The sequence below is a fragment of the Cucurbita pepo genome, chromosome LG01 (genome assembly GCF_002806865.2).
Source record: "Cucurbita pepo subsp. pepo cultivar mu-cu-16 chromosome LG01, ASM280686v2, whole genome shotgun sequence".
In the NCBI taxonomy this organism is placed as follows: domain Eukaryota; kingdom Viridiplantae; phylum Streptophyta; class Magnoliopsida; order Cucurbitales; family Cucurbitaceae; genus Cucurbita; species Cucurbita pepo.
Genome location: NC_036638.1, coordinates 2,479,599 through 2,501,269, shown reverse-complemented (window position 1 = coordinate 2,501,269; position 21,671 = coordinate 2,479,599). Strand labels below are relative to the sequence as shown.

Sequence of the window (21,671 nt, the reverse complement as noted above, 5' to 3'; positions counted from 1 at the left end):
TCACCTCGAAACGATTGTGCTACGTGTTAGTCTTCTCAATCTGATCACGATCACATATGTGGTTCAGTAAATAAGGATATCGACACGATAATGTAAGAGATAAACGCAATAAAGTAAGAAATCCATGAAGATTTTCATTTAATTTGGTGAGTTAATGGTTGAAATTAAGGTGCGTTTGATTTGGGGGAAAAAATCATGAACCCTAAATTGGAAGGATGGTCAAAGGGGGAGAGATTTGGAAGCATTTGGGATCCCAAATGAAGAACGAAATTGGAAAGCCACGTGAAACCAAAAAAAAACAGAGTCGAGAGTGGAGAGCGTAGTCCGAGCAAGCCGCCAGGTGTTCCTATGGCGTAATTTGTACAAGATTCACGCCTTCCACGTCCGGCGCTGACAAAACAACGAACACCAATCCGTTCTTCGCGCTCTGCTCGATTCCCGAGAGAATCGAATCCCAATTCCGACGCTCCACGCTGCAATTCTCTGTAACTGCGAACTGACAGTCACCCATTAATGGATTCCCGGCAATTGGCTGCTTTACTCTCTTCTTTGATCTCCCAACTACTCCTACTGCTATTGCTACTCTTCCCTTCCTCCAACCCACATTCCCTTTTGTCCAATTCTTCATCTGATTCCAATTTCTATGCTAATCTCTTTCCTCTCTTCAATCACTTCCTGTTTTCCCAGCAAATTGCTGCATCCCTTTCGTTTCTCTCCGTTTCGCGTAAGAGGAAGAGGACGCATTCGTCGGAGCTGCTTGAATTAGGGCCATCCGACAGCGGTGGTGAGGACGGCGGCCGTGGACGAGTCCATCTGTTGCGGACTCGGAGTCCTGATTCTTTCAGGAATCACTTTCGAATGACCTCCTCGACGTTTGAATGGCTCTCTGGTTTGCTCGAGCCGCTTCTCGAATGTCGCGACCCGGTAGGTTCGCCTCTTGATCTCTCCGCGGAGATTCGACTCGGTGTTGGCTTGTCTCGGCTGGCCACTGGCTGCGATTTCTCGACGATTTCGGACCAATTTGGCGTCTCGGAGTCTGTAGCGAGGTTCTGTGCTAAGCAATTGTGTCGTGTTCTCTGCACTAATTTTCGCTTTTGGGTTGAATTCCCTTGCCCCAGTGAGCTTGAATTAACATCCTCGGCCTTTGAAGATATTGCTGGGCTTCCGAATTGCTGTGGCGTGATTTCTTGTACAAGGTTCAAGATCATTAGAAATACCAATTTTTATGAAGATAGCATCGCTACTCAACTTGTTGTTGATTCCTCGTCACGAATCCTTAGTATTGTTGCAGGATTTCGTGGCGATAAAGACGACTCGACGGTGCTTATGTCCACAACGCTATTTAAAGACATTGAAGAAGGAAGGCTACTGGGTTCTCCTCCTGTTTACCTTCATGGGATGGCTGTGAATCAATACTTATTTGGACATGGCGAATATCCATTGCTTCCATGGTTAATGGTGCCTTTTGCAGGAGCTGTTTCAGGGTCTACTGAAGAGAGTTTCAATGAAGCTCATCGATTGATGTGCATTCCAGCTCTGAAAGCCATCATTAGTTTGAGAAATTGGGGAGTTTTGAGCCAACCAATGCATGAGGAATTCAAAACTGCTGTTGCATACATTGGTGCTTGCTCAATTCTTCACAATGCTTTGTTGATGAGGGAGGATTTTACTGCCATGGCTGATGAATGGGAGAGCTTAGCTTCACTCGATCATAGCTCTCAGTATGTTGGTATTGGATTGAATGAGGATTCACCTGATGAGAAGGCTTCTATGATACAGAAAGCCTTGGCTCTGAGAGCTAGAGAGCTTCACACTTAAAATTTCAAGCTCAAGAACCCAGTTGATTGGTGGAATAAGTACAGATCATTTGAAAGAGATTTCATCTCTTAGGATATTTATTGAAGGCAGCTCATCCAGCTCCATTCAACAATTACTGTTGTAGGTAATTGACGATTCTTTTACAAATTATTATAACAACGCGTTCTTCTTCTAAGCTTTGGATGTTCTGCTTTTTATTTGTCATTTCCTTTCCCTTTGGACAAAACTGGTCTCATTTTCTGAGTTTTATGTCTAGAATTAGCTATTGCTCGTATGATTATCAAAAAAGAAAAAGTGGGCTAAAGTCTCTGATATTTGGAGACTGCAAGCCTTCTACCTGGCTCTCTGTTTCCTATCACTGACCACAAAAGAAAAACCACAAGGAGACATGGAATAGCCAAGTTCTCATTGTTGTATATCTTGTACTGTGTATTGTAGTTGAGTTGAGGAGGAGAACGAAGCATTCTTTATAAAGGTGTGGAAACCTCTCCCTAGCAGACGCGTTTTAAAACTTTGAGCGGTAGCCCAACAAGGAAAGTCCAAAGAGGACAATATTTGCTAGCGGTGGACTTGGACCGTTACAAACGGTATCAGAGTCAAACACCGAGTGATGTGCCAGCGAGGAGGCTGGGTCTCGAAGGGGGTGGATTGGGGGGTCCCACATCGATTGGATAAGGGAACGAGTGCCAACGAGGACGCTGGACCCCGAAGGAGGTGGATTGTGAGATCCCACATTAGTTAGGGAAGAGACCGAAGCATTCTTTATAAGGGTGTGAAAACCTCTCTCTAGCATACGCGTTTTAAAACCTTGAGTAGAAGCCCAGAAGGGAGACCAAAGACCGGACCATCCCTTTTGTGTATGCTTCCTTACAAATCAGTCTGAAGTTGGAGTGACATTTGATTGTACCTGAAAATTTCATCGTTCCTTCTTCATTGTAGGATTTTCCTTGGGTCCTTATTCATTTGTTGTTTTTCTGAGCACAAAAATGCGTACTTTTTAGCTCTATGAAAGCTGAAATTTCATAGAGATGCTTGTCTCATGTTTGACTTGAAAGAAACCAAATACCTAATCCTACATTGGGTTTAACTAGTTTTCTCTGTCACCATTTGAGAACACTGAATTCTCGACTCCTAACAGTGACTGTTCATGGGGCTGGATTAGAAAGGTGGAGTATCATTTCTTCTGATGTGTTGTGCTCAATTCTTGTCACTTATCTGCTCTCTCATAGCCTTTTGCTTGATTCTGAATTCAATTATGGTTGTATCCTGTTAGGAAATGATCAAGATATTAGGGACAGGCATATTTTGGAAGTAGTTTTAAGAGACAATCAACCCTTTCTCGAATGCTTAGTATACCTTACATTCTCACCCCAACTAAGTTGGAGTTTGTAATCGTCCAACCCCACCGCTAGTAAATATTGTATTCTTTGGACTTTCCCTTTTGGACTTCCCCTCAAGGTTTTTAAAATGCGTTTGCTAGAAAGAGGTTTCCACACCTTTGTAACTAATGTTTCGTCCTCCTCCCCAACCGACGTGGGATCTCACAGTCCACCCCCATCAGAGTCCATACATCCTTGCGGGCACTTGTTTATCTCTTCCATCGACATGAGATCTCACAGTCCACCCCCCTTCGAGGCTCACGATGTCTCAACCTCTTCCCAAAACCAGATATTGTCCTTGCTGACATCTGCTTAGCAACTGTATAACTTGCTGCTCTAAGAAAAGTGGTGCTTTTGACTGCCAAAGCAAAAAAATCAGAGTATTTAAGCAGCTGTTTGCAGGAGATACAGACTGTATCGTTGAAAATGACAGTGCTCAGGATGTTGAATAGGCAATGGAATAGAGTGATTACAGTTCACATTTTATCTGGTTGGTTTTCTTTGGAATTTTATGGAACAACTGAAAATAAGGCTTCTGGTAGAGTAGAGAGAGCAAGACCCAAGAAGTATTTTCATATTCCTAGTTCTTATAGGGACCATCCCTCTCCCTCCCGAACTAGATCAAGAATATATATCTTAATCACTTGAATGTTTACTTAAATTATTTACGAACCAATTTTTTGAATATATGATAGCTAAAGCTAAGTATATCAGTTTTTGAAGTTTATTAGACAATTCAATTGGGTTTCTCGAGAAATTTGGTATTATAAATTTTTACTTGACATATAAGATGAACCGTTCGTTTCTTTCTCCCATCATTTCAATATCCGGCTTAAGACATATAAGAAGTTTATTATACAGTTCCGTTGGATTTCTTTCTCCCACGGTTTCTTTTATTAGTTCGTAGTTTTAATAGATCTTACATTTTATTTGGAAGATTGCTTAAGTATTGATATCAATGTCTCTCTTTTTAGCTTAATATTTATTCATTAACCTTATTGAAATTTCATTAAAATTTAGGCGGTCTACGTGTACATTCTTTTATGATTTTTAATTTGAATTACACTACGTACAATTTTCTTAACTAGTCGAGACATATATGATAGATGAGGCTCAATTTGAAATGCCATCTAATTACTTTTTATATTTATTTATATCATATAAAGTAGCTAACTACATAAATCTACGCCCTCACATCTTTCTAAGAGATCAAATGATTGATCTCTTTGTTCTATATAATGACGAAGTAAAAGATAATATTTTCTTCCGTACATTAATAAATTTTTATTTTTGTTTTCCTAAAAAAAGATAATATTTGTGAATATCAAGAAAAAGAAAATTAAAAAACCAATACTTTCATGCGCTAAATTAATTTACAAATTATTTAATTTTATATATTTCTATCTATTATTACAAATTTCTGGAGAAAAATTATCAAACTTGATTTCTATATATCAATAAAATAACATAAACAAAATATATGAATTTCATATTAATAATACAGAATTTTAACTTATTTAAAATGGGTAAATTTTTTTGCTACATATAGATTCATCAAACCCAACCACGGTTAGCTAGAGTAACTATGATGGTCGTTAGCTAGAGTAACTATGATGAAGGTCGAGCTGTGAAATTACCAAAAGAGATCTCAACCACGGCAACCAATGAGCAACAAAATTAGGGATGCTCTTTACCCAATGAAAAGAGTTAATTCGTATCCACACTTAACACACAAAATTAAAAGTCCAAGAATCTATTAGACACTAAATCTGTAATTTACTTTACTATAAGCGATCTCAACGTCAGGTTTGTTCGAATAAACTTCTTTTTTTTTTTTTTTGTTCTTTTCATTATGTAGATGAAGGGCAGTTCTTGAAGCCTTTTAGCAAAACCTAGAATGAGCAACCTAGGTACTAAACACAAACTTATTAAACCTAAACTACACGATGAACTCACAAGTCAAGCACCTTTTAATGCTTATTATCATCAATCAAGCATTTGAAACATCAATTCCATCAATTATGGTGGAGTTCAGACCAATAAGCAATGCCAGACAAGAACCAGAACTTGTCCAAGTCAAACAACAGCCACTTGGGGAGCCTAAGTTCAGAGTTTAGCAGAGCAATTAGCACCAAGGTTTACAATTTTCAGCCACAGCAAAGGACAATGCATCAACAACCCATGTTCTACAGGGAGACACTCATTGAAGATGAATGGAAATCAAGTGAATAATGAAGAAAAGGACTGATGATTTCAAGGAAAGTCTGCCGGAGTAGAATAGACTAATGCTAAATCACAATATTTCGAGGCACTATCTAAGTATAATAACTGGTTTGCCCAATAGCTATATGATCATCTTCAACAAGAACCCATCTCGTAAAAATGATAATTAATCGAGAAGTATGGTCAGTTTTCTGCACTATAATCTAACACAAACAGAAACAATTGGCGGATAATTCACGATGTTTCAAAAAGCATTTTGATTGCAATTATCGTAATAACAACGGAAAATCAAGTCTTACAAATCCAAATACTTATACTAGAGAATAGACTGAAGAATAATTTTGATGTCTTCGAAGCAATGTGAACTCAGAAACAAAAAACAAATTATCATTACCGACTAACGCCTTTCCCCGATGCTTCCCTAGTACTCTTCGATCAACGGTATGATTTCTGGAACCTAGCACGAGCACCACGACCACCAAACTTCTTGGGCTCACAGCGCCTAGGATCAGCGACAAGCAAAGTCCTATCATACCTAACCAGAATGTCTTTAATCTCCTTCTTGCTCTGCTCATCCACGTACTTCTGGTAGAAGGCAACAAGAGCCTTGGCAATACTCTGACGGATGGCGTAGATCTGCGAGGTGTGACCTCCACCCTTCACTCTGATGCGCATATCGACACCAGAGAAACGGTGACGTCCAAGGAGGAGGATTGGCTCGTAGGCCTTGAAGCGCAAGATCTCTGGCTCAACAAGCTCGATTGGACAGCCATTGATCTTAATCAAACCCCTGCCGCGTTTGCAGTAGGTGACGGCCACCGCCGTCTTCTTGCGTCCGAAACATTGCACCGATTCGATCGGAGCCGCCATTGCTAGGGCTTCAGAAAGCTGCCGGAGTGAAAGCCCCAAATTTAAATCTGAACGTTCAGGCCTGGGGCAAAACCTGCTAAAGCATTTATATATGATTCCCTCGTTAGGGTTTATAAGTTTCGAAATATCCCCTCAGTTTATCCCTAATTACAACAGAACCCCAAACATTCAAAACGCACCGTATTGTNTTTTTTTTTTTTTTTTTTTTTTTTTGACCTCTTGAAAATTATACATTTTTTATTTTTAGGATTCAATTTGTTGAATTAATAAAATGCTTTTGATATTAATTTATAAAATGTTTTATTTATTATTTTACTTACAATATTAATTATTTTTCAACCTTTTTTGCTTGAGAATATTTTAACTTACTTAATTGAGTTATAATTAAAGTTGAGAATTTGCTTGTATAAAAATAAATTGACATATAATAAAAAAAAAATTGATAATTAAAAAAAAATTAAAAATTGATTTTTGTTAGATAATTGGATAAACATGTTACTAGGGTATTACAAACCTATACAAACCTATTAAACATATTATTATGGTGCTAAAGCATATTCGTAATAACCTATCCATAACAAGCATATTCATAATAACCTATCTTATAAAACGAGACCAAAAAAAGTTTTTGCTGGGTTAAAAATTCCTTTTGTAAAAGAGCATGAGCCATCTACCGGGAGCGGTCGAAAGGCCTCGACATAGTAACATCATGATTGTGCATTTTCCAAATCAACAAAGAGATCATATAATGATATGAAAGAAAAGAACACAAGAAAGATGAATTAAAAAAATGACTATCCGGATTAATGTCAAAAGAGAAAATAATAAAACCTTCAACCTAAGGAAAAAAGTGTACCATCAAAGCAGAACTAAAAAGAAGGGGAAAAAAACAAAGAAACTGTCAGCAGTCTTCAGGAGTTTTGAGGGAAAAAACCATGGTCTCCACAAATAAACAACGAGTCGATCGTATCGCACACAACTACTACATGTTTTCATTCATTCATGAATCAGGAAGCCTTATGAACACAACCCCAACCAAACCAACCAACTCACGACACGAGGTTCTCGGTCAGCGACAGAGAGGCTAGCTGATCAGCTGCTGCATTGCCTGCTTGCTGCTGCTGTGTTGCAGCAGCTACATTCCTCAAAACCTCCATAGCCTCAGCTACTTTCGCCTTCAAAGCCTCCGGGGACTCGAGTAAATGCAAGACCTCAGTCTGGTCCATCTCAAGAAGCATTCCAGTTACCTTGGCTGCGTTGTCTGGCTCCAATTGTTCCACAAGCGGGTAAAGATTCTCCCCCAGCATCTATATATTTATAATCACAAGCAATCCAGTTAAGTAATGATTCATGTTCAAATTCATATGGATAGTACTGAAATCTTCCGTTTATAATATAGAAAATGCTTACTGTTCTCTGTTGGTCTGGAGTAGCATTTGCCAAAGCAGATGCCAGAGCACCTACAGGGACAGGTTGAGAGGAGAGGGATGCATCACGCAACGGCATACCACCCATGTCATATGGAACAGAAAACATGCCTCCAGCAACACCAGGCATAGGAACATCAGGCAGACCTCTTCCTGGGGGATAACGATAGACACGTCCTCCTCTAGGCAACATCTATCATCCATTGAACCAACCAAAACAGACGATTTAAATAACATGAAAAGCCCACAACAGAGGAAGAAAGATGGAAAGAAAAATCATCAACCTGTTGTTGCATCATTGGAACAGGCTGCTGGGTTTGCTGGACAGCTCCTGCACGTCTGCCACCAGGACGCGGCCCTTGCTGACCCTGTTGAACCATTGGGACAAAGAAATTTGGCATTGGACCTCCACCGGGCCTTATACCAGGAACAAGCTGCTGCTGATAACCAAAGCCACCCTGGCAAAAATGATACCCGTAAAACAAACTGAACAATAATCGAGAATGTGGCTCTCATAATGACACTATGCCTTTCGGAAGGCAAGATAGCATAAGGATGAACGTGTAAATAAGAACTTCAATACAATTTTACCACTGATTCACTAGAACTAAAAGGTAAAGAATACGGAATTAAAATGCCAACAAAAAGTGTCTGGTAAAAGTAGTTACTTGGGAAGGAATCATTGTAGGAGGACCTTGACCATAAAACATTTGCTGTCCGATACCTGGACCACCAGGGGGATAGATTGGCATCCGAGGGGCAACTGAAGCAGCCATGGGAACGGGTCGTATTTGAGAGAACTGAGCCTATACAACATAGTCAAAATCATAATGTTTGACAAAATAATAAAATAATAAAAAAAAAACGGAAAGAAACCAAGCCTGGCGACTTAGAAGGTAGTATGTCCCCGAGGCCAAATTATGACAAATGATGTTACAATGGCAGTGCCAAGTAAAAGTATGAAAACATAAGAAAAAGAACCTGCAATCTGGCCCTTCTATCTTCTTTCCTCTGTGCAAGTGCTACATACAATGGTTTGCTAACAATTATTTTGCCATTCATCTCCATAAGCTGTCAATTATTCCAATGAACCATTACAATCCTTCCATATACGTGCATCATTAATCACAGGCATAGATGGAAAAAAGCACAGCAATTAAATCAATTGTGAGTAGGGGTGTTTCTAAATAGATAATAAATCATATATTAGAAAACAGCACATGAACTCACAGCTCTAGATGCCTCTTCAGGGGTTGAAAATGCAACAAATCCAGAACCTCTGCTCACACCATTGGGGTCACGCATGACCTGAAACACACAAAATAACCAAAATACTATACCCACGAAAGGCTTAAACCAAAAGACAATGTACAACACTTGAATAAAATTACAACCTTGCACGAGGTGATAGTGCCAAACGGAGCAAAAACCTCCTTAAGCTTATCATCACTAATGCTATCATCTAAATTTTTAATGTACAAGTTTGCCCCCTGGTACTTGTCAGCTGCCTCTTTCATGGTTTGTTCAAACCGGTTCTTTAATTCTACTTCTCTTTCAGATTTTTTCTGTGCTCTCCCAACATACCACTCCTTATCATCAAATACATTTCCATTGAGGGCATCAACTGCCCTAGCAGCATCGTCAGCATTTTCAAAATTCACAAATCCAAAGCATTTTGATTTGCCATCAGCATCCCTCATCACAACGATACTGGTGATTGTCCCAAATTCAGAAAAAACCTTGTTCAAATCTTCTTCCGTAGTTGTCTCAGAAAGATTCTTCACAAACACATTGTTAAATTTGGATTTGCCAACAGAACTATCTCTTTCTTGTTTACGAAGAAAGGGTCCTACATAAACTTGCTTATCATTCAACAGCATACCGTTCAACTTCTCAATAGCTTTCAGAGCAGAATCCTCATTGTCAAATTGCACAAAACCATAGCCTTTTGACTGGCCAGAGGAATCTAAAGCCACTTTGCAAGACAGGATACTACCAAATGCCGAAAATGTATCATGTAGAGCTTTATGGTCAATTGCTTTGTCTAAATTCTGTAAAATTAAAATGTAAAAGTTTAACTCATAACAAAATCGAGTAATCAATTTGAATAAATGAACATGTAATAAACAAAAAGGTATGAATAAAACATGAAAAACATGTAGAGCTTTATGGTCAATTGCTTTGTCTAAATTCTGTAAAATTAAAATGCAAAAGTTAACTCATAACAAAATCGAGTAAGCAATTTGAATAAATGAACATGAAATAAACAAAAAGGTGGGAATAAAACATGAAAAATAGAGATACCTTGATAAATATATTTCCAGCCCCACTTTTGCGAATGCTTGGGTCACGGTGAGAATACATAACTCTAATAGGTTTTCCATTTAGTGGGGAAAAGTTCAGCACATCCAATGCTCTTGCAGCTGTTCAAGAAAAAAATGATTACATTAGCTAGAATGGTGTGCATTTAATGTTTAATGAGATCAAGATGAAGTTCCAGAATCTATGATCTTTGTTTGAATCACATGATGGTTTGTAATAAAATTTTGCATTCGAAAAAGAACTAAAGTCCTATAAAATTTGTTCCAAATTGTTACGTCCCAAAATCTTACCCATTGAAGAATTTACACAATGTTTGTCTAAAATAAGCAAACACTAGAACATAACAATCCGTCCATGTATGTAGACATGTCCAACAACTCAACCTTCCAAGTTATTGGTTTAAGTTCACTTGAATAATAAAATATGCATATTAACGTAACATTTCCAGACCTACCTAAGAATGAAACTAGCAATCATCAATTTAAGATACACATGCTACACAAGGCTAAAAAACTAGCCTAGATCCAAGGATTATAATGTCTGTCGTTATGACATAAATCAGGGAGTACAAACTGAAATTAAGGACTATCAAGTATAAATACTCGTGCAACACATATATCTGTACCTACATATGCATATTAACAGTGAGATCAATAATTTATTTTGGAAGTAAAAAGAAGTTAATAACTAATTTTAATCCAATATCAATATTTTAATCCTTGCCTAAACCATCATCTGTCCTTGCTGGTAGCTACCTTAATAAAATTGTTGGAACTAGAAGGCACATCTATAGAACATATGGTGTATTCATGCAATACCTTTATTGATCATTTTTCAACAGAAGTACGTCATAGCCATAGAAAACAATATTGATATTCTAAAGACCAAACATCAAAATGCAATAAAATGATATTCAGCATCTCTCAGTCCGACAGCCCATGTTTTAGTTCTCGAAATGATAAAACAAAAAGGTTTTTTCACGTCTTGTAGACAGAAATGGCCATCAGACAGTATGCATTATTTTAACCACCCAATCTTTTATAATTGTTATTCTCCTAGATGACACTAATTTCCCCGATTTGTATCAAATTGCTACAAGCTTTTCTTTTATGGGATTGGTAGGACTAAATTCTCTCGATACAATCTATGAATTAATATGCATGAACCATCCTAAAATTTAGAATTCATCTCAGCATTATACCAGCCCAAGCAATCGGCCAAATCAGCTAAGAAATATTCGTCGCTAAAATTGAGCTTAAGAAAATAAACAAAGCACATTAAACACGAAATAGAAGCGAAAAAAAGTGAAGTCACACTGACCATCTTGTGGGTTGCTGTAGTTGACATAACCATAGCCGAGAGATCGCCGGGTCGTCAAGTCTCGGCAAACCCGAACCGAAACCACCTGACCCAACTGATTAAATATATCATAGAGCTGTGAATCCGTGACATTCGGGTCCAGATCTCCGACATACAAAGAAGTAGTCACAAAATTTGCACCACCATTTCCCGCCGGATTGATGCCGGAAATGGAATTTTGAGGCTGAGCTTGCACCTGAGCCGCCATACTCGAAATACTTTCTCTACTTTCCAAAAAAAATTCAATAATTAGTTTTCGTGCCCTTTTTTCTCTCCTCACTTCCCTCTCCTTTTGTTATTCAGACACAAACCCTAAGAAGGAATCAGTGAACGGCGATTCTTCAGACACTCAAAAAAGGCCAGCAAAACGCAACGAACAACCGGGGAGGATAACCAAAACCCTTAAGATATTAGATATTGAACCAAAAATAAACAGCCCCGACGGAAAAATCTCCCTACTCCTAAAACGAATAATTGTTTTGATTTTTCTGGAAGAGAATGATAGTGAAGAAAGAGGAGGAGGAAGGACAAGGACCGGATAGATAATCGGAAGGATCCGAATGAAGGGATGAGTAAGCGCCGGAAAATGAGCGGCGCGTGACGTATAAACGACGGAGACAGAGTCGAAACAAAAAAGACGCGAGGGTTTGGAGGGCAGATAAAACTGCACTAAAAAAGGAGGAAGAAGAGGAAGGCGCGAGACCTTATATATGTAGGCAGTTACGGGTAAACCCTAGAGATAAATCTATACGCGAAATCTCAACCGTCCATCTTAACTTTCTGTGGGCCCATCTGACGAGGTCAAGTCGGGAATCCGTAGGTAACCGGTAACTGTAACTTTTTCAGTTGGCAGTGACGGTCTTCCGGAAGAATAAAGAATCAGTTTTTTTAAATATAAATAAATAAATAGATAATAAATATCTGTAAATATTGTTTTCTTTTTCTTCTGTAATTATCCTATTTTTGTTTTTTTTTTAATTAATTAATAACAAATTTCACGCAAGGCAGTTATATTTCCAAATTTATAGTGAGAATTAATATTTTTTTTTTTTAGAAATTNTAAAAAAAAAAAAAAAAAAAAGACTTTGAATAAGATTAAAATGGTCTTTTACATTGTTTTTTAAATATTTTTTTTAACTAATTTTAATAACATTCTTACACTTCAACTTTTTAATAATTTAAAATTTTTCTAACCGTTAATATTATGTTTTAAAAATATTAGTTCTAATATCATTGAAAATAAAAATTCAAAAAATAATTATTATCAATATATGGACAAAAAAACATTTTATAAATTTTTTTTTTTTAATGTTACGAGTGTTTTTTAAAGTGAAACTATTTTTTTTAGTTTAAATGTGTTTTTTAATTTTTTTTTAATTAGGAATCTTACTGAAATCAAAATTAGTGATATTTTTTAAATATTTTTTTTAAGTTAAAAAAAAGGTATTTTCAAAAAAAAAAAAACCAAAATATTATAGTTTTTATTTAATCTGATAATATTATTTTATATGTAAAAGGAATCCGTTATTTTTGTTATTTGTTTATTGAAATATTTCTAAATACAAATTAAGTAGATTTATTTTAATGAAATAAGTAAGTTATTACATAACTTTATAATTTTATTGATTATTAATCCAATTTCAATACACATGTGAGCTATAAACAAATAAATTAATAAAATACGAAGTGTACTTTCAGATTTATAATAATCTTGTTATTAATAATTTAACCCAAAATTATAATTATAAAAAATGATCATTATATAAAGATAATTAAAAAAGAATGAGAGTTTTTTTAATTTAATTTAATTAACCCTATCGAATTTTATTTAGGTTAAATTAATAAAAATATATTTGAATTAATTTAAAACTCTGAAACAAATAATAATAGTGTTTTTGAAATTATAAAAAAATTAAACGGCATTAACAATTTTTTTTTTTAAAGTTTTTGAAATAAAATTGTAAGAGTATTTTTTTTAGGAGTATTATGGAAATTTTAAAAAATATAAAAAATATTTACTAGAGAAATTATAAATTTTAGGATTATTTTTATTAATTTATCCGTAATCCATTTATTTATTTTATTTGTTTTTTAATTATACATGTTAATCGGAGTTTTACCCAATGGACGGAGTTGAAAGGCCCGACATCACACGTTCTTTGTCAATTAAAGTCGCACTAAGTCGTTAAATATCTCCGCCGCCCCAGACGGGGATTTTCCTCTCCCGCTATCCCGTTTCTTCTCGGGAAAGTGCTGCTTGCTCATACGGAAGTCGGAACGGAAGCTAATTGCAACCTAACTCTCCGATTCCGCTTTGATTTTCAACTTTTCCGGTTGTAATTCTCTTCCGTTCGGTAGATCAGCTATTGATTCTTCCAACTATTCTCTTCCCAGGTTACTGTGTTCGTTTTTTCCATTGGCGAAAACGCAGTTACTCGACGAACAGTAAGCAAAATGAGTTCCATCTCTCTGTCTTGTGCGCTTGCTCTTGCGCGGGCTTATCCTCACCACCTTCCTAACTCTCAGCGCCAGCAATTGTGTCGCCGGCCTCTTCCTTCGTCTAATTCTCTCACTAGGTTGCAGAGGTTTGAGATCTCCGACCGAAACTCCGCCGGACCTCCCTTGCCTCTGGTTCTCGCTTCCGCTGGAGCTGGCATCCTCAACTCCTTTCCGGTTTGTCATTTCTTTCTCGCTTTCTTTTGGCTGTAGTTGTTCTATTATTCATTTCCAGGGAGGCGTGCTTGTCTCTAGGTTATGTACTGGAAATGAAACTTTAATTGACGGTTTAATGTAATTTAGCATAATGTAATGAACGGGATGTCATCCTCTGGAATTCCTTCACGTATCTTCGCCTAATTATGATCTGTATGTTCGTCCAATATGAACAACTATGAACATAACCGCAAAAATTTGATGCCATTTTGGCTGAGAAGTAATCGAGAGATTAAACTTCTCCTTTATAACGATTCATCGAATCTCTTCGACTAAGCTTATGCTGCAAAATTTTAGAGTGGAACATCGAACGGAAGCCGACGCTCGTAAGTACTATTTACAATTATCAATCTCATCCTATTTTTGGCTAGATCTATGATATATGTTATGGTTATTTATAATTATTCTTTTAGAGAGGAATAGTGTGGGGCAATAACTTGTCTATGGCTATTTTAGCCTCGGTTTTATTCTTCTGCTTACTGCTTGGCCGTCTGTATCTCGCTCTTATTTTATCATGATGATTTTTAGATACGAGGAACATATACGGTTGGTGATTTTATGACTAGAAAGGAGGATCTGTTTGTTGTTAAACCTACAACAACAGTTGATGAAGGTGCGGTTGATTTAGGGCTTTTATTTTAATTATTTTCATTATAATTGCTAATGATAACTGTTTAATTCATCTGCTTTTGTGGTCACAGCGTTAGAAACCCTTGTGGAAAAGAGAATAACTGGTTTTCCTGTTGTGGATGAAGATTGGAATTTGGTAGAGTTTTTCCTTCCATCTTTTTGTTCTTTCCGCTCGTAGTTTTATATTGAAACTGCCAACTTACTGTGGAAGTGAATTACCAAAGTCTGATGATATGGCTGTAGAGGGGACTGGGGAAGGGATCTTCTGTTTGTTGTCGCCGATAATCATACAAAATAAATAAATAAACATATTATTGACATTTTTCATTTCTTTTTTGAGGGGTTGGAGTGTATGTCTATCTATGGTCGAAGTATTACCCTTAAGCCATGTCAGGAAGTTTAGTCCATTTATGTTAAGAGTGCACTTGATTTCAAGAATCCATACTGCTATTGAAGCTGATAACCTGCCTTACTTGATCATAATAATTTGGTTTATATGATTTTAGTGCCTTTACATTAATTGCTTCCTGTGGCAGGTTGGGGTTGTCTCAGATTATGACTTGTTGGCACTTGATTCGATTTCAGGTATTTTAACTTCTGATTATCACCATTACTTGAGGAATTATTCTCGCGCATTTTTCTGTTGAAATTGGGTTTCTGTCCTTTTCAGTTTTAATTAAATTACTAGTACTTTATTCATCCTTCTTATATTAATTCCTAAATGTTGAAGTGCTTCATTCAAATTGTTTTTGTTGGGTGGACTAGTAACAAAGTTTTGTGGTTTGTATGTGATCAATTATGGTGTTTTTTGATAGTGTTATTCTCGTCTAGCTGTTACTTTTTTGATCATGTTATTTTCATCTAGCTGTAGATTATCAATTATAGTGGCCACTTAATATCTTATAAGCTCTATATAAAACCAAATAAAGTACAATCTTACTGTTGTCTGGTAAGATTATTTGAGGTGCATGTAAATTGACATTAATGCTCACAACTTTTCTAAAAAGGTTCAGTCACAATTCGTCAATCATTTTCTTTGTACTTTATTGTAACCATCTATTCCATTGCTCATCTTACCCAATAATGTTTCACCCTTTTTTTTTGGAAATTAGGTGGCACTCAAAGTGATACTAATCTGTTTCCTGATGTGGACAGTTCGTGGAAAGTATGTAAGCAATGCCCTCATTTATCTTCAGGTTATTTGTTTTTGTTGTTATGGAGACATTTGATGTTAAAAAAAAAATGCTTTGACTCAGAAACCCAATAAATCCAACCAAACTGTCTGGGTTGGGTTTCTATTAGTTGAACCCAAATCATAAAAAAATTTCCTTTTTATATATTTTTTTTACTCATAAAAGTTACTGATTAATCTTTGGAGTATTTGCTTTCAATAAAATAAAATATGTCGTTTTCACTACTTTTTATTTTTACATTTCATTACAACTCATTTGTGGTTTAAAAACTGATGAGATTTTCTATATATCTGATTGTAGCACTCTGCTGCTATTTTCGTTTGTAATGATCATGTAAGCAGCTCAAGTTCTTTACGGAACACCGATTTGCCGCGAACATGCTACAAGAAAACATATATACCTGCAAAATTATCTTTAGAACGTGATATGTATAGTTACTTGCATATTGTTATTGACATTATTTTGAGGAGAGTGCTTTAAAATTGAAGTAGCTATGTAGTCTCATAAATTAGCTCTCCCATCCCTTGTTAAGTAAAATCTTTTGAAGAAGAAAGAGTCACAGAAGTTAGCTCTGCCATTGACATCTCTTGATTAAGTAAAATTCTTTGGAGAAAGAAGAGTCACAGAAATTAGCTCTGCCATTGGCATCCCTTAATTAAGTAAATTTCTTTGGAGAAAGAACAGTCACATGATCATGACCATGAATTATGTGGAGCGGTGGTTCACCACCATTTGTTTATTGAAATGAAAAATAAATCTGTATGTTTGCTGAATATGGTGGCAGACGTTCAATGAGATACAGAAACTTCTCAGTAAAACAAATGGTAAAGTTATCGGCGACCTGATGACACCTGCTCCACTAGTTGTTCGTGAAACTTCAAATTTAGAAGATGCTGCCAGGTAATCTTTTTATATCTCTCTCTTCTGCATTATCTTTCAATCTGAATCTATATATTCCATGGCTTCTTCAATGTTTCGACCAAGATATTTAATCAATTTTAATTTTTAATTATATAATTTCATTTAATTAAACTTTTTATGTGCATTCTTCAAAAAAAAAAAAACAAAAAAGACTATCTTTTCCATGTTACTCTGTGACTTTGTTTAATCATCACTTGTTCCTCACAACCGTGTGTGGGGGTTGAGTAAACTTCATTCTTTTTGTATTTCGTTTTATTTCGAACTTCCTCCATTATAAACCCAACCATGATCTTCGACTAAATTAATCAATGTGGGACTCACTCCCAATAATCCTCAACAATTCTCCCCTCAAACAAAGTACTGAGGCTTATGGAGCTCGATTCATTTTTCTGAAGCCCTCGAACAAAGTACACCCTTTGTTCGACACTTTAGTCACTTTTGACTACACCTTCGAGGCTCACAATTCTTTGTTCGATATTTGAGAATTCTATTGACATGGCTAAGTTTAGGGCATGACTCTAATACCATGTTAGAAATCACGATTCTCCACAATGGTATGATATTGTCCACTTTGAGCATAAGCTCTCGTGGCTTTGCTTTGGGCTTCCCCCAAAATGCCTCATACCAATGGAGATAATATTCCTCACTTATAAACCCACGATCTTCCACTAAATTAACCAACGTGGGACTCACTCCCAATAATCCTCAACAAAAACATCGTTCAAATGACACATTTTTTAGAAAAGACTGCAGAATCAAGAGTTTACCCATTTTTACAAGTTAATCTGTGGCTACCGAAGTTTGAAGCTATTGTTTTAACTAACTTGAATTTTCAATTGTTTAGGTTGTTGCTCGAAACAAAATATCGTCGATTGCCAGTAGTAAATGCAGATGGCAAGCTGGTAGTAATATTTCTTTTTCTTTTCCATTCTACTTTAAAAGTGTAATAACTTTTCAAAGCTCCCTCAGTCATGGCCGTCCATCTTATTTGTTTCTGTTTTCATGTTTCAGGTGGGCATCATTACTAGGGGAAATGTTGTTAGAGCAGCATTGCAGATAAAACGTGCTGCGGAAGGGTCGACATAATTCTAGAAACATTGGCTGGTGGCGCTCCGAGGTAAACATGTATCACAAAAGCTTAGCATTGTTTGTAGATCATGAATATAGTATCCTATAGTTTACACATGGTTGAGTTGTTCCTGAAGTTGTGGATTCCGTCCTCAAGCAAACTATAGCTTTAAAAATGGAAGTTCATTGATGCTCTAAGATTCTTCTTCCCAATCTCCCAACTACGAAATGTTGGTCCATGTCAATATTTGAGTATCCCCAGCATTTCAGGTCGACCCGCTATTAGATTTCATTATTAAGTTGGGTCATTTTTGTTGGAACCTCATTCTTTAGATTTCCCTTTACGTTTTGAATATGATATGCAAGTATTATTTTTCTACTGCTTTAAGGATATCTTGTTCTGATGTAAGCTGGCGTCTGTAAATGTGAGATTCAATCAACGAGCTTAAGACTTAAACGAGAGTGTCTAGTACTTAGAATAGCCCGTACCATAGAACCTATTTTAGTTTCTGAACTTTCTTAGGTACTTGGAATAGCCCGTATCATAGAATCTATTTTAGTTCGTGAACTTTTTTAGATTGGGTTTTCAACTTCGAACGGATTTATCGAGTTAGAATTTGTATAAATTTAAAGCAGACCAAGTATTATAAGGGTAGGGTTGCTGGCTGGGTTAAGAAATAATGTCAAATGCTGCATCATTGAGGAATATGAACTTCTTCAAGGGAATATGAATATAAAATTGGTCATCACCATGGCGTGTGAAGTAAGTAAGGATTTTGCCAGAGTTTCAAAAAACATGTGACGTGAGACGAGAAAAAATGGGTACATGGTTGACTCTGACCTGGACTTTGAAACCTAAGTCGTCCCGAGTCATTGAACCACGCCACGTCACCCAAGTCGTCGGGAATCCAACCCAAATCCAATCAACTTTTTTGACTCTTGCTTTGACTTTTATTTTCTCTTTAAAATATTATGCCTATATGATTAAAAGAAAAAAAATAATATTATTTCATTAGAAGGTTGGACGAAAATAGATGTAATTTATGGTACGAAAAAAAGAAATTCAAATTTGATTTGTTCTGTGCCCATCTGTTACAAGATCAATTTAGATTGGCTGATTAGAAAATACAGTTAGAGAAACTATATGGATAGCAATTAGACATAAATTGATACCAACTCCTCCGAATATGGTTGAAGTTATTCCATTAACAACCACGTTTAAATCTTTTTTCGGATTGTACCCATTATCTCAAGTTTTAGATCGAACTAATCCATTAAGAGGGGAGAATTGACGGCTACTTTTGAAATAAAATCTAATTTTAAATAAACAAAATTATGTGAAGAGTAACATTTAAAGAGGTTCTAGAAACAGAACATTTGAGTCAATTAAGAAACGGGTGGAGACCGTTGATAGCAACGGCGGTACCAATTTTCAGCGCGAGACTTGACGAATCGGAGCGAAGGGGTCCAATATTCTTCCACCTTCTCGACCAATTTGCAGTATTAAATTCCATGATCGTAGCAACAGAGTTCCTCAGATTTTCCCGCTTCTATCTCTGCGAATCTCTGTTTCTCCTCTCTAATGGATTCCAAACACACCCAACTCCGAATCTTCTTCTTCCCCTTCATGGCGCAGGGCCACTCCATCCCCGCCATAGACATGGCGAAACTATTCGCTTCTCACGGTGTCCATGTCTCCATTATCACAACCCCTCTCAACGCTACACGCCTAGCCAAATCGATCAACAACTCCGGTCATCCAGGCCGCGAAATCGAGCTTCTCATCATAAATTTCCCCTCAGCGGCCGTCGGATTGCCGGACGGTTGCGAGAGTCTCGATTTGGCTAGGACACCGGATATGTTCCAGAGGTTTTTTAGGGCAACCACCATGTTGGAGCCTGAAATTGATCGGATTCTCGAACAGCATCGCCCTCACTGCCTCGTTGCCGATACATTCTTTCCATGGACGACCGACGTAGCTGCAAAATACGGGATTCTTAGGGTTGTATTTCATGGAACTTGCTTCTTTTCTCTGTGCGCGGCGGCGAGTATAATCGCGAATCGCCCTTTCGATAAGGTATCCTCTGATTTACAACCTTTTGTAATCCCTAATTTGCCTCATGAAATCAAATTAACTCGTAGTCAAGTGCCGGGATTCTTGAAAGAAGAGGTTGAAACGGATTTCATTAAGCTTTATCGAGCGAGCAAAGAAGTTGAATCCAGATGTTATGGATTTCTCATCAATAGTTTCTATGAGCTTGAGCCAGCGTATGCTGATTATTACAGGAATGTTATGGGGAGAAAAGCTTGGCATATTGGCCCCCTTTCTCTGTACAGTAATGTTAAGGAAGATAAAGCACAGAGGGGAGATTCTGTATCCATTGAGGAACATGATTGCTTGAAATGGCTGGATTCGAAGAACCCTAATTCGGTTCTTTATGTAAGTTTTGGAAGTCTTGCTAGTTTAACCAATTCCCAGCTGCTGGAAATTGCCAAGGGCCTTGAAGCTACAGGTCAAAGCTTCATTTGGGTTGTGAAGAAGGAGATTCATGATCAAGAAGAGTGGCTGCCAGAAGGATTTGAGAAGAGAATTGAAGGGAAAGGGCTGATCATAAGAGGCTGGGCACCACAGGTGCTGATTCTCGATCACCGGTCGATCGGCGGGTTCGTGACTCACTGTGGTTGGAATTCAGCTTTGGAAGGAGTGACTGCTGGGTTGCCAATGGTCACATGGCCAAATTCTGCAGAACAATTCTACAATGAGAAGCTGATAACTGATGTTCTAAAGATCGGAGTCGGCGTCGGAGCTATGCATTGGGGAAGAGCTGGGAAGGATTTGATAACGAGCGAGGCGATCGAGAAGGCAGTGAACCGAGTTATGGTGGGGGAAGAAGCTGAAGGAATGAGAAGCAGAGCAGAAGCGCTTGGAATTCAGGCAAGGGAAGCCATTGAAGATGGTGGATCATCTCTCTCTGATTTGAAGGCCTTCTTTGATGATATCAGGTCTCGGATTTGAATGGTTTGTTCAAGAATGACCAGACAGAAAGGTACTGAATTTTCTTATCATATCACTATCTTATAACACTATGCCGTTTTAGTAATTACAGGATTAGATGAATAAGTGGTGATTCCTTAACCAGAAATATGTATACATATGAAGAACACAATGAGCATTTGAGCATGCTGAGCTTGGGCTTGATATAACCATATATAACACAATATAGATCACTTAAATTTGTGTCAATATATGGGCTGATCTTGGGCTTGATTTGTACATGATTCCTTTCGAACCCACGTTAGTTGGAGCGGAGAATGAAACATTCCTTATGAGGGTGGTAGATGTTTTCGGTTTGGGTGTGAGATCTCAGTTAGTTGGAGAGGAGAATGAAACATTTCTTATAAGGGTGTAGAAACCTCTCCCTTTAGACACGCTTTTAAAACTTCAAGGGAAAGTCTATTAGCATTATGTTTGGGGTCTTACACTTTGAACATTGGCAATGGAAACCGAGCTTTCTATGGACAGGTGTTGACTTCTTACAAGGAACAAAGCCATAAGTGGCTAGAAGTCAATTTCTCTCTTAGCTTTAGCTTATAGGTCGGGCAAATTCTAACCCTTGCAAACGTCGAGGGTCTAATTTTATAATTACAAGTGTGACAGAAAAGTACATTTAAGGGTGGTTTTGTAAATTCACTAATATATATATATATATATATATATATATATATATATATATATATATATATATATA

The 21,671-nt window shown here is 37.0% G+C and overlaps 5 protein-coding genes across 5 annotated transcripts; 3 read left to right on the top strand and 2 right to left on the bottom strand.

The window, feature by feature from the left end:
* The first annotated feature begins 169 nt into the window (after positions 1 to 169).
* On the top strand, positions 170 to 1,993 carry LOC111797275 (protein ALP1-like). Its single transcript, XM_023680237.1, has 2 exons — positions 170 to 1,196; positions 1,281 to 1,993. The coding sequence occupies exons 1-2, from the start codon at positions 514 to 516 to the stop codon at positions 1,816 to 1,818; spliced, it is 1,221 nt and encodes a 406-aa protein (XP_023536005.1). The 5' UTR covers positions 170 to 513; the 3' UTR covers positions 1,819 to 1,993.
* Positions 1,994 to 5,662: 3,669 nt separating this feature from the next.
* Positions 5,663 to 19,335, bottom strand: LOC111797265 (40S ribosomal protein S16-like). Its single transcript, XM_023680226.1, has 4 exons — positions 19,328 to 19,335; positions 16,235 to 16,240; positions 7,802 to 7,807; positions 5,663 to 6,351 (listed from the first exon to the last, which is right to left on the bottom strand). Exon 4 carries the CDS (start codon positions 6,288 to 6,290, stop codon positions 5,856 to 5,858), a length of 435 nt encoding a protein of 144 aa, XP_023535994.1. The 5' UTR covers positions 6,291 to 6,351; positions 7,802 to 7,807; positions 16,235 to 16,240; positions 19,328 to 19,335; the 3' UTR covers positions 5,663 to 5,855.
* LOC111797237 (polyadenylate-binding protein 2-like) lies at positions 7,069 to 12,070 on the bottom strand. Its single transcript, XM_023680194.1, has 9 exons — positions 11,360 to 12,070; positions 10,022 to 10,140; positions 9,112 to 9,768; positions 8,948 to 9,025; positions 8,699 to 8,788; positions 8,386 to 8,523; positions 8,002 to 8,175; positions 7,701 to 7,910; positions 7,069 to 7,597 (listed from the first exon to the last, which is right to left on the bottom strand). The coding sequence occupies exons 1-9, from the start codon at positions 11,604 to 11,606 to the stop codon at positions 7,340 to 7,342; spliced, it is 1,971 nt and encodes a 656-aa protein (XP_023535962.1). The 5' UTR covers positions 11,607 to 12,070; the 3' UTR covers positions 7,069 to 7,339.
* On the top strand, positions 13,574 to 18,310 carry LOC111797256 (CBS domain-containing protein CBSX1, chloroplastic-like). Its single transcript, XM_023680214.1, has 8 exons — positions 13,574 to 14,071; positions 14,639 to 14,723; positions 14,812 to 14,876; positions 15,277 to 15,325; positions 15,853 to 15,905; positions 16,718 to 16,833; positions 17,699 to 17,756; positions 17,866 to 18,310. The coding sequence occupies exons 1-8, from the start codon at positions 13,853 to 13,855 to the stop codon at positions 17,938 to 17,940; spliced, it is 720 nt and encodes a 239-aa protein (XP_023535982.1). The 5' UTR covers positions 13,574 to 13,852; the 3' UTR covers positions 17,941 to 18,310.
* A 17-nt stretch (positions 19,336 to 19,352) lies between the features above and the next one.
* Positions 19,353 to 21,166, top strand: LOC111797245 (UDP-glucose flavonoid 3-O-glucosyltransferase 7-like). Its single transcript, XM_023680204.1, has one exon. It carries the CDS (start codon positions 19,505 to 19,507, stop codon positions 20,936 to 20,938), a length of 1,434 nt encoding a protein of 477 aa, XP_023535972.1. The 5' UTR covers positions 19,353 to 19,504; the 3' UTR covers positions 20,939 to 21,166.
* Positions 21,167 to 21,671: the final 505 nt, after the last annotated feature.